This window comes from Oryctolagus cuniculus, chromosome 4 (genome assembly GCF_964237555.1).
Source record: "Oryctolagus cuniculus chromosome 4, mOryCun1.1, whole genome shotgun sequence".
Classification (NCBI taxonomy): domain Eukaryota; kingdom Metazoa; phylum Chordata; class Mammalia; order Lagomorpha; family Leporidae; genus Oryctolagus; species Oryctolagus cuniculus.
The window spans coordinates 85041958-85055064 of record NC_091435.1 but is presented as its reverse complement, the minus strand read 5'-3'; the positions used below and the strand labels follow the sequence as shown (position 1 = coordinate 85055064).

The window sequence follows — 13107 nt, the reverse complement described above, 5'->3', positions numbered from 1 at the left end:
AGGATGCTGGAGTCTGGCATTTAAATTAGTATTCTTAAATGGGCCGTGGAGGAGGCAGTATAGGGAAACAGGACCGAGGTCTTCCATCCACCGGTTTACTCCCCAAATGGCCATAACAGCTGGGGCTGGGCTGGTCAGAGCCAGGAGCTTCTTCTGGGTCTCCCACATGGGTGACAGGGGCCCAAGCACTTGGGCCATCTTCTGCTGCTCTCCCAGGCACATTAGCAGGGAGCTAGATTGGAAGCAGAGCAGCTGGGACTCAAACCAGCACCCACATGGAATGCCAGTATTGCAGGCGAGTGGCTTTACCCACCATGCCACAGGAACAGCCCCAAATGCCCACTCTTCAGTGTTGTTTCCTCGTGTATAAAATGGAGTTAATTAGCAGGATATCAGAAGTGTTATGTAGTACCTTGTAAGTCAAAGATTTGGGCCATGATTACTAAAGATTTCCAGGTGAGGTTGCTGACTTCCCAATTCAACTGTTGAAAGCCCAGAGCCTAATTCCAGGTTTTTAGCTTTCAAACTTTCAACCCAACTCACTGGTCCCTACCTACAGGAAAGGAAAGGGGTGAAGTTCCTCGACATTAATATGGCTGGTTGAAAGCTGCAATCTGAGGAGACCTCGAAGGCTTCCTGGAAGAAAAGAAGAGCATAGGACAGGCAGGTATGGAACACGGGTGCAGGGTAGGCGGAAGTGCAGCAGCCAGCCAGGGAAGCCCTAAGAGCACAAATCCCTCTCCACCTTCACCAGTGCCACTGCCGAGGGCCTGGGAGAGACTACCCTTTGTTGTGAGGGACTGGCTGTGGACTAAAGGGTACTTACTTAGCAGCATCCCTGGCCTCCATGTCCTAGAATAGCCAACAGCAACCTGTTCTCTTAACCAACCCTGTGTCTAGACAACGCCAAACATCTCTAGGGGGATGAGACTGCCCTGCCTAGGCAACACAGCCTTATGCTAATGATTGGCTCTGGATGGGTCACAAACATCAAACAGTGAAACCACACTGCACACAGAAGTGTCAGAAGAATGGGGGTGGTGTTGTGGCACAGTGGGTTAAGCTGCTACTTGCAACGTCAGCATCCCACATTGGCGTGCCAGCTGCTCTACTTCAGAGCCAGCTCCTTGCTAATGATTGAAGTACTCAGGCCCCTGCTACCACAAAGGAGACCCAGATGGAGTTCCAGGCTTCTGGCTTTGGCCTTGTCTAGCCCTGGCTGCTACGGCCATTTGGGAAGTGAACCAGCAGATAGAAGATCTCTGTCTCTTTGTTTCTCTCCCTCTCTCTGCCACTCTGCCCTTCAAATAATTTGTTTAAAAAGTATCATAAGATGAAAGTATACTGTTCTGTGCTAACACGTTCTAATTAGGATCTCTCTTTTCTAAAGCCTACTTACTCTGGATCACTCTACTCTTGCTTTCTTTCCTGCACACTTTAGACCATGGACTGCACATGAGAGACACGTGCTCTTAAAAATAAGGAGGGCAAATACTTAAACTTTCAGAAAACAAAGAACTAGCAAAATGACAGGATTTTCTATTTATTTTTGGTTGAAAAGTGAGGAGGGATTTCCAATTCAAATATTTTAGAAAACCTTTTAATACTCATTTTTGACTGAATCTGAATATAGTTCCTTTCCAGAACATGTTATTTTCTTTTTTGGATTAACAGAGATCTTGCTTGAGAGCCTAAAAACTCAGCTTAAATGTTTTCCTAGGTCTGGGCCTTGCCAACACAAACATTTCACACAGGCCTGATGATATGAGCTAAAGTTAACTGTTTTAGGTAACAGAGTGAGATAACCCAAAGGGGAAAAACACAGACTCGGGGGATTTAGCTAAGGGATTTGAGCCCCCAGTACAGTTTTGGTCATACTCAATAAGAAGGCCAACTGGGTATTACATGGCCTTGTGAGTAAGCAACTGAAGTTGATTCCAGACTCATCCCATCATTATACAATCACTGCATCACACAGCATCAGAAAGAACAGCCTCCTGCAGGCCTCTTATCAAGCAACCCTGTGGTACTACATCCAACTTGCTGAGTTACCAAAATGAAGCTCAGGAAGTTGCCACGGAGGTAAAAGGAGGCTAACAATAAGAGAGTGACCCAACTCAGAGATGCCAGGTGCCATCCTGACCACTGTCAGCTTCTCTGGGGCTCCAGCCTGAGTAGAAGGTTTTGAACCCACACTGTGAAGCACACTACCACCGCAAGCACCAATGGGGAAGACAGTGAGGGGCAAGATCTTACACACATTCTCTAGACTCCCAGAGCTCTGACTCAATGGTACCAGTTTCAAAATTAAGTCAAATCTGCGTTTCCTATCAAGAGCCACATGTTAACATCTTAACACTAAGAAATATGGTTACTTGTCTGTTTTTCTTCTTTTTGTTACCACAAAGCTGGCCATACCTTTCAAACAGACTATTTAAAAGTCTTAATGTGGCACATACCAATTTCTGAATGACAGACCTACTGTGGAAAAAGCCAAAAAGCCACTCAGAATTAAAGCACAGTAACTGACAACAAATCAGAAATAATTCCTCATAATTTTGGCCTTTAGACTATGATCCAAGAAGAACAATTTCCATTTAAACTTTTACATGAATCTCATTTAGCTTCTAATGGGGCTCAGGGAAATCAAAAAACAAAAAACTTAAAAGCAGACAGAAGTGGAAGGGTTAACACTCATCTTTGAGAATAAGTTCTTGACACAACACACAGATCAGGATTGGAATGGAAAAGAAAATTATGAAATTTCTGGAGCCCCGAAAAGCCTGTAACAAATGCTTGCCATGAGTTTTCTAGGGCTCCTCACAGGAAACAAAATGCCAGGCGTTAAGGAAAGAGGTTGAAGCAACACACAACAGAAGACTCTGGAGAAAGCAGAGCACACAACTCAAAGAGCCACAACACGTGAAGAATTGGCAGCGAGCGCAGATTTCCGACCTGTGGAGGCTGTGTGGTGGTGAGGCGGGGTTCTCCTTGTCTGTCTCGACTGAACACAACTTTCCAAAGGACCATGTCAAGGAAGAAGCTCTGAGAGACATTCCAGTGAGTTAAGAATTAAAAATGACTAAGCCATCCTTTATTAATCTGCACATTTCAAAACACTCACACATGTTGTATCATTAGTGAAAAACACGATTTGGTTTTCATACAGAGAATTTCAGTTAACACTACAAAAGGATAAAGAGTAAAGGATTTTTGTAACAAATATAAGTCATCATAAAATTTTTGATAAAATGGGATTCCTAAATTTTCCAAAAAATATGACTTTTAGATGAATTTGCAGGACTTTCCCTTAATAAGCAATCCTTATCATCTGAAGCCTTTTTCTTAACAATGAGTTATTTTTACTCAGTATCTATTAATTATATAGCTATATAATTATGTATAAATATGTATGATTTCCCCAGCATCTAATACAAATAATTCCTTAGACAGTAAAACCAGATTATATTTGAGTGAAAAGATGAACTTACACTTTAGAGACAGAAGATTTTTATAATACCTTAGATGATTTTCTAGCATTAATACAGAAAAAACAAAAAGATTGCACTGGGCAACTTAAAAAGTTCAATTCCACAACACCCATGTTGTCTACCACATCTCAAATTTAAATACCAAATCATTTTTTATGGGGACAAATGAAATTAAGTATCATTTCTCACTCTAGAGTGATTACAAATGACTCAATCTTAACTCAAAAGCCTACATTATGAAACTGTTAATTTAAAAATTCCAACGGTTATCTCCCTCTTCCATTTCTTACATTGTTACAGCGGGAGTGAACTGTAACAGTACTTCTAAGAGCAGACAAAAAGTTGATTAATACGCAGCTAGTGAGAACTGCTAGCTCCGTTTACAGATGCTGACCTAAAGGCAATCCTAACAGGAGGGTAACTGCACGATATACAATGAAACACAGCATATGGAAGACCTCTAGAGGTCACCCAAAAGTAAATACCAAAGAGAAAGACCCAGTAGTCAGTAGCGAAATTAGGTAAGTCCATCATGGTTATAACTTCATATTTTCAGTAAGCTCACTATTAATATTTACTTTAGTTCCTGAAGAAAGCCCCGTCCAATGCAGATGGGACATGCCTACTCTGATTTCCCAGCCACTGGTAATCAGTTCCTGCATAGGCTACCTGGGCAGCAAACTTCTCCCCATCTACTCATCACTAATCTTTGCAGTCCTACCTATTCACTTTCTCCTACCAGCATGCATGCAGCTAAGTCACATCCCTTAATATGACTACTGTCCGTTCATGAAAAAGGTCATAAGAGCAGGCTAAATGAACTTGCCTAGAATGAAATCTAACTCTGTAGGCATCCATAATGTTATCTGTCCTCTCCCTCATCTACCATGAAATCAAGAATCCCCCAAACAATGAGGTAGCCAGGAACCTATCTGAAGCGCTTACCTCCACCATGATAGAGACGAGGGCATTGACAACAACAATGATGAGCATGGTTATACGCCACTGATATGGGACACACACTATCTGCAAGATAAGCAATTCCAAAGTTAAAATTGTTGTACTTAAAGACACCACAGCATTATAATTTCCAAATTTACTGGATTCCTATTATGTACCACATACCTTCACACATTATCCACTTAACCCTCACAGTGCTATAGGATACACACCTTCTCTAAAAGACAAACGCAAAGTTTAAGTAACCCAAGCTTTAAGGGTGACTCAAGTTAGGGTCAAATTCTATTCACTCATACCCAAAAGTCCATGCTCTCTACCAGATCATAAACTTCCAATCGGCCCCCATTTTTAAAATAAAAACTACTTGTTTTTAAACAATGAAGCAGACATCAATCTAATAATGAAGTACTGGTTAAACTCACATAATTATAAACACAAATTCATAAAAGAACTATACAGATGGGGCAGGAGTTTAGCCTATAGCTTCATATATGCTAAGATACACATGTCCCATATGGGAGCACCTGAGTTTAATAGTTGGTTCTGGTTCCTTAATCCAGCTTCCTGCTAATGCAGACCCTGGGCAGCAGTGCTGATGGAATAAGTGACTAGATTCCTGTCACCCACAGGGGACACCTGGATTGAACTTCTCTCCCTCAGCTTCAGCCTGGCCCAGTCCCAGCCACTGTTAGCATTTGGGGAGTAAACAGCAGATAAGGATTCACCCCTCTCCCCATCTTCAAAAGTTTTTTTACTTATACAGATCAATTCAATAAATTCACTTTAAAATCTGATTAATTTCTAAAATCTAAAAAATAAAATAGGCTTTCAGCAAAGACAGAGTTTCAGAAAACAGAATCCAACAATTGACTGGCTGTGGAGAGAAGGAAAAAAGGACAAACAGACCACACAAAACTCTCTCAGATAAACTGTGGAACCAAGAAAAGGGTGGAGGAGTACATGGTGAGCTTAGTTCTTAAAATGTTAAACTAGAGGGAAGTGCCAGATATAATATGCAGTATGTTGGAGGACATGCAGGGCTAAGGCTCATGAAAGAAGGCTGAGCCAAGGGTACAAAGGTAGGGTGACTTTAATATACTGTTGGCAGCTGTGGGTAAATCCATGCTAGGTGAGATCACCTGAAAGCATGCAGTGAAAAGGAACAACAGAGACACAAGGGACACCAACATCTAAAGAACCAGCAGAGCAGGTGAGACCCACAATGGAGAATGAGGCTGATACAGCACAAAGCCAGAAGGCAGCATCAAAAAATGTCAGAGTGGGGTTAGGCATGTCCCAGAAATGACAACATGGCTACTAGTTGTATACTGCTAGAGACCACAAGGTCCAGAAGGCTGTCAGTGCCAGGGATAAGGGCACTTTCAGGAGATTGGCAGGGGTAAAAACCAGAGTAGGTGATGAGTGTGTGGGAGGTGAGTTGATGTAACACTATTTTAAGATAAAATGTTGGCTGTGAGAAGTAGTGGGCAGGTGAGAAATACAAATGGGTTTTTTTCTTCCTTTGCTTAAACTGTTTAGGCATGTGCATTTTGGTTAAGAATTCAGTTAAGACATTCACATCCTATATCAGAGAACCACAGTTCAACACTCAGTTCCAGTCTCCAGCTTCCTGCTAATACAGATGCTGGAAGGCAGCAGTGACGGCTCAAGTGACTGGACTCTTGTCACTCAAGTGGGAGACCCGGGTTGAGTTCTCACTCCCAGTCCCACTCCAACTGCGCGGCTGTTTTAGTCATTTATGGAGTTAACTAGTAGATGGAAGCGCAAACTTCCAAGCATGTGTGTGCTCTCTCTCCCCATTATGCCTCTCAAATTAAGCAGAAAAAGAAAAGAAAAGAAACCCACTGAACTAAATAAACATGTTAGAGCCCTCTTCCTAAAAAAATCAAGGGCTTCTCTAAATACATCAATGATGCACATGAGAAAACAGATATACATCACTAGTGAGATGATGGCCACCCCTTCAAAGTTCAATAATGCAGTATTTATAAAAATGACTCTGCCACGGTTTCGAAATGATCTGTCCACACCAAAACTCACGCTGAAATCTGCGGGACATTTAGGAAGTAATTAAGTTCCGGGAGCTCCACTCTCATGCAGGGATTAACATAGTCACTGGAGAGTGGTCAGTTATTCTGACATCAGGTTATCACAGGTTTCTGGGCTGCCTTGCTTCCTCGCTCACCATGTGATTTCTTTGGCACATGGCTGTTTGCCCTTCCACTTTCCTGTCATAGCACAAGAAACCCAGCAAATGCCAGCAGCATGCTCTGGGGTCTTCAGAGCTATGAGCCAAAATAATCCTCCTTATGAAGTACCCAGCTTCAGGGATTTTGTTACAGCAACAGAAAATGGACTAGGACCATCTCTGACCAAACAATTCCACTTCTACATACTCAGCCTATAAAAATACATTGTCTGTGATAAAGTGCAAGCACTTATAATACAACATTGTTTATAACAGCAAAACACTAGAAACAACCTAAATATTCATCAAAATAGGACTAAATTATAGAAAAAAAGTCTACGCAATGGAATACTCATTCCATAAAATGCATTTAACACCCAACTCAATAGCATACAAGAAAAATTGTCTGACCATTTATGTGAAAACCCAAATGAAATAAAGTCTGCTCAATCCAACAGGTTTTGAAAAGTGTGCAGCATGATCAAATTAGATTTATGTTAAGAATGCAGCTAATTCAACATCTAAATATTCACGATAATTCCCCATATTCTTGGGGGGGGGGGGTTTTGTGATCATTTCAGTAACCATAGAAAAAGTAAGATAAACTTAATAGTGAGATGTTAGTAGCACTCCCTGGAGTCAGGAACAAGGTAAAATTATTATCATCACTACAACCAATACAGACATGGAAAATACTGAAAGTATAAGCACCATGAAATGTCAGAAACAGTTTGAAGTTATTTATATACGGTGACTGTCTAAACAGAAAATCCTAGATAACCTAAAAAAATGGCAGAATAAAGTGACAAAACTTCTGGATACAAGATGAATATCCAAGACAACTGTGTTGATTACACCAGCATGAAAAGAATTAGAACAGCAGTTACCAGAGAGAACAAAAACTTTGTCTAGGAGTAAGTACAACAAAAAATGTGCAAAAATCTTTAAGGAAAAAATTATCAGACTTATTTAAAGGTATTCAAGAAGATCCAAGCAAATAGAGTTACTTTTCATGGAAAGGGACTTTAATCGATTGTTCATCCAAATTTATCGATAAATGGTATAACTCTGAATTCAAGAGGGTTTTTTCTGTTATCTGACAAGGTAGGCTCGAAGCTGAAGTGGAAAAGCTTAAGAACAGCTAAGAAGACGGGGATGAGCAACAGTGTGAGGTGGGGCAGGGGCCTGCCCAATTACACATCAAAAGCTCACAGCAAGTCAAAGTAACTGGACAATGAAGTACTAGCACAGAGAAAGATGAAGAGTGCTACAGGACAAAATATGGAGCCCTGCAGGCTGACCGCCATATACAGTGTATGGAAAAGTAATACAAGAAAGAGGTATGCTGTATAAAGAAAAAGATGGACTACTGAACAAATAATGCTGAAGCAAACAGGTATTCACAAGTGGGGGAAGAAGGGGAAAAATTACTTATTATCTCAAATGTTTTATCTAAAATCAGTTCTACTAAACATGAAGCCTGGAAACAGACAGATCTGCTGAACCAATATACAAGGAAAACTGACATAAGGAAAAAAATTATTAAATTTGACTACTGAAAAATTATCAATTTGCTTCTTAAATGATTATTATAAAACAAAGTAGAAAGCCACAAACCAGGAGAACATCTCAAATATATATATAGCCAAATACATTACACTCCCCAAAATAAGGAAAAGCCAACACCCTAGTACAAAAAACAATGGGCAAAAGGCATGAACAGATGGTTCACAGAGGCAAAGAAATGGCCAATGAACAGGAAAAACTGCAGAACCCTGTAGCAGTTTAAAATTTACATAAGTAGCAAATTAAAAATCATGATAGCATTTTACATCTAGCAGATGAGTCCAGGTATTGCAAAAACATGGAATCCAATAGGATCCCACATACCAATACAAGTATAAATCAATACAATCACTTTGGAAAACCACCTATCACATTTAAGAAAGCTGAAGAACAAATGCTCACAATCATAATAAAGGGACGAGCATTTGGCACAGTTAATACACCTTTGAGGCACCCACATCAGAGCACCTGGGTTCAAGTAATGACTCTGCTCTGGATTCCAGCTTTCTGCAGATGCACCCCCGGGAGGCAGCAGGTACAATGGCTCAAGTATTTGGGTTGCTGCTTTAGCTCAGTCCAGCCCCAGCTGTGCAGGGCACTGGGAATGAACCTGCAAATGGGACATCCATCCATCCATTCACCTCCCTACCTCCATCTCTCTGTGCCTACCTTTCAAATAAAATAAAAATTATACTACAGAAAATCAGAGGAGCCCTTTCTCCTAATGGATAGAGTTGGTCACAATGAAAAGTTTATTATCACTAACATGCCTTACAATTTGCTAGCACATGGCATTATCTAAAAGCTGATAGACTCTGCTGGTTTTATCACTGCTTTTAAATTCTCTACAGCACAGTTCACCTACAGTGAACTGCCTCTACCCCAGCTCCATGGTACCTCATTATCTTGACAAACTAAGTGACATGTAAAAGAATGTTCATAGCAGCATGGTTAATCATGGGAAGATACAATGACAGTTATTTACCAACACAGAATAATTAAAAAAAATTATAGTGGGGTGGTGTGTGTATCCTATAAGAGAATACTTTCAGCAGTGAACATTAAATACAAGCAAGTCACAGAAACATACAGAACAAGGTACCGTTTTCATAAACTTCAAAAGCAAAACAGTCTTTATGACTTCAAACATACACGGTACCCATGGAGGGGGTCTTCAAAACAGTACATGGAAAATGTATATTATCTACTAATTTTATTTTCCATAAACGTTTTGAAGTACCTCGTATGGGGAAAAAAAATTCAGACAGGGGATCTTCAGAGTGTTTGGAGAAAGAGTCATCACAAGGCCCGATTGGTGATGTTACTTTCTAGGGGCTTCAGGATCCAAGAAGTTATTACTATTTTTTGATTACTATCCTTAACAACATATTTGTGTGGATGTCCTTTTGTATAAAAACCAAGTATTGCAGCATTCATAAAATTTTTCATGAGGAGAATGCAGAACTCACAGCCAGCGAGTGTGACCCATTCAGGAAGTATGCTAGTAGAAGAGTAGGCAGATACCAGGATCAAAGCTTTTTATGTTTCCCAAAGACCCAGGGACATTTCTTTGTAGACAAAGGCAAATGGAACCAGAAGGAGAAAAACAGGGATACCAATAAAAGAGGCTATTTTAATTACATTCTTTATTCTTCTTATTAGAGTGCCTGAATTTTAGAAAACTGGAAAGAAGGGATGCTGGAAGAAAGAAATCTAGTTTGGTCTCTTTCTCCAGTAACACAGCAGCACAAGAAGGGGATAGATCTTTAGCACTTGCATCAAACAGTCAGGATTCTCATTTGGCTGCTGTTTAAACCTCATGTAACACTAAAATTACTGTCAGCCACCAGACAATTGGTAACGAGCAACGTGAGACCTTACCTGAAGAACCTGGTCAATAGAGGCCACGGGGTGCAACATGATGAATAATATGAAAACATACAACATGATCACAGATACAACAAAAAAATCTGGAAAAGAAAATAAAAATTAAATTAGGAAGTTCCTTTAAATAAGCAAGTATCCAATTACAACTGAAATAGAAAGCATGTGCTATTATTTTCTGGAATAAAAGCATAGTTCAGGACTCTCAAAAGATTCATGTATACATGTTATGTGATTAAATATTTAAAGCCCACTAAGCTTTGTGTATTAGAAAACAAACACTTTAAAAAGGAGATACAGACTTTTACTGACACTGATGTGCTTGCTGTCCAGATAACTACTTTATAATCAAGCCAATATATAATTTACAGGTAAGATTAAACTTTATATGGCAAAATCAGATTATAATCCAAAGCATGTGTTAATGAAGATTACCGTTGGATTGTAAAGATATTGAATGACATTTGTTTTCTGTATTAGGTATGTCACAATTCTAAATAAAGGCATTCAAAGTTGATTTTAAAAGTGTACTCTGGTTGGGCCAGTGCCGTGGCTCAATAAGCTAATCCTCCGCCTTGCAGCGCCGGCACACCGGGTTCTAGTCACGGTCGGGGCGCCGGATTTTGTCCCGGTTGCTCCTCTTCCAGTCCAGCTCTCTGCTGTGGCCCAGGAGTGCAGTGGAGGATGGCCCAAGTCCTTGGGCCCTGCACCTGCATGGGAGACCAGGAAAAAGCACCTGGCTCCTGGCTTCGGATCAGTGCAATGCGCCAGCCGCGGCGGCCACTGGAGGGTGAACCAACGGCAAAAGGAAGACCTTTCTTTCTGTCTCTCTCTCTCACTGTCCACTCTGCCTGTCAAAAAAAAAAAAAAAAAAAGTGTACTCTGGCAGGGGCCGGAGCTGTGGCATACCAGGTAAAGCCGCCGCCTGCAGCACCGGCATCCCATGTGTGTGCCAGTTCAAGTCCTGGAACTCTATTTCAAATCCAGCTCTCTGCTACAGTCAGGAAAGCAGTAGAAGATGGCCCAAGTCCTTGGGCCCCTGCACCTGCGTGGGAAGACCTGGAGGAAGCTCCTGGCTTCTGGCTTTGGATTGGTGCAGCTCTAGCCATTGCGGCCAACTGGGGAGTGAATCAGCGGATGGAAGACACACACTCCCCCCCACCCCCGCCTCTCCTCTCTCTAACGCTTTCAAATAAATAAATCTCTCTTTTTTTTTTTAAAGTGTACTCTGGCAAGTGAATCCCATTTTTTCAGCAATTTTACTCTGAGAATCTTCCATAGAAAATGTTAACCAAAAGGCAAGAGACTGAGTGGATTGACCATGTTAAATGTTAGCTTGGGGCCAGCACAGTGGCGTAACAGGTAAAGCTGCCACCCGCAGTACCAACATCTCATATGGGCACAGGTTCGAGTAACGGCTGCTCTACTTCCGATCCAGCTTCTTGCTAGTGTGCCTGGGAAAGCAGAGAAGGATGGCTCAAATACTTGGGCTCCAGGACCCATGTGGGGGATCTGGAAGAAGTTCCTGGCTGATGGCTTCAAATCCACCCAGTTCCAGCCACTGTAGCCATTTGGATTGGCACAGCTCCAGGCATCACAGACATCTGGGAAGTGAACCAGCAGAAGGGAGGGAGATAGATCTCTCTCTGCCTTCAAATAAATAAATCTTAAAAAAAAAAAAAAAAAAAAAAAGTACACTAACCTAAAACATACTATGGTAGCTGGGAATGGCAAATCCATCCAGCAGTATTTTGACATTCCTTGCAAAAAACAAAGACTCCCTGCTCATAGTGTTTTCAAGTTTTGTTAAGCATGTACACAAACATACATAAAAACTTTTTTTCCCCATTTGATCTTGTTATTTACTTAGAAGTTCCTATTTGAAGTCAGCTTAAGACCACTATATAACCAAAACCTGGTCACGGACACCTTCACACAGGGTAAAGAATTTAATGTCCTTTTTACTGACTGTAAATGAAGGATCTCAATGCTGTCTTTAAATCTGAGAGCCAGATGTAAATATATTTATAGTGCTATAGCAACCATGCTATACATACCTATATACACACATGCACACAAATGCCCATGTGTGAGAAAGTATGTGTGTGTGTAATCTTAGGTTAGTTATACTAATATTAATGCCAAAAGTGTGGAAACAATTTTATTTTGTGCCACTGACAAATAGGAAAAAACTGGGGAGCATATGTAGGAGAAGAAGCATTTGTTTCTAGACTTTTTTAAAAATCCTACTATAGAGCAAGCAGAAAATGAAACAATCTACTCCATAAATGCAGCAACTAAAATAATAAATAAGCTAATCATTTAAGTTATGGCTAAATCATGCTAGTTACAAGAACACAAACAGGGGGCTGGTACTGTGGCACAGCAGGTAAAGCCGCTGCCTGCAGTGCCAGCATCCCATATGGGCACTGGTTTGAGACCCGGCCACTCCTCTTCTGATACAGCTCTCTGCTATGGCCTGGGAAAGCAGTAGATGATGGCCCAAGTCCTTGGGCCCCTGGCCCTGCATGGGAGACCCGGAATAAACTCCTGGCTCCTGGTTTCAGATCGGTGCAGCTCCTGGCCACTGCAGCCAACTGGGGAGTGAACCAGTGAATGGAAGACTTCTCCACCTCTCTCTCTGTAACTCTTTCAAAAAAATGAATAAATTTTTTTTTTAAAAAAAGAACACAAGAAGTCAGAAAAAGTGAAAAAGAAATTATCCGAATACAAATGCCAGAGAGAGAAAGAGGCATGGAAAAACAGCTTATTTCTGGGGCCAGTGCCGTGGCACAGTGGGTTAATCCTCTGCCTGTGGCACCGGAGTCCTAATGGGTACTGGTTATAGTCCGGGCTGCTTCTCTTCCAATCCAGCTCTCTGCTATGGCCTGGGATAGCGGTGGAGGATGGCCCAAGTTCTTGGGCCCCTGCACCTGCGTGGGAGACCTGGAAGAAGCTCCTGGCTCCTGGCTTTGGATTGGCACAGCTCCGGCCGTT

The 13107-nt window shown here is 41.3% G+C and overlaps 1 protein-coding gene across 6 annotated transcripts in view; it reads right to left on the bottom strand.

The window, feature by feature from the left end:
* Window positions 1–13107, bottom strand: part of ATP13A3 (ATPase 13A3) — a 102196-nt gene that overhangs the window by 8059 nt on the left and 81030 nt on the right. For 5 of the 6 annotated variants that reach the window (XM_008266683.4, XM_008266688.4, XM_008266684.4 and 2 more), the window contains 3 exons: window positions 10108–10196; window positions 4437–4517; window positions 2956–3045 (listed from right to left, as the gene is read on the bottom strand). In XM_008266683.4, coding sequence (XP_008264905.1) covers window positions 2956–3045; window positions 4437–4517; window positions 10108–10196 — 260 coding nt within the window. The remainder of the gene's footprint in view (window positions 1–2955; window positions 3046–4436; window positions 4518–10107; window positions 10197–13107) is intronic. The other variant, XM_008266689.4, reaches the window with a different exon arrangement.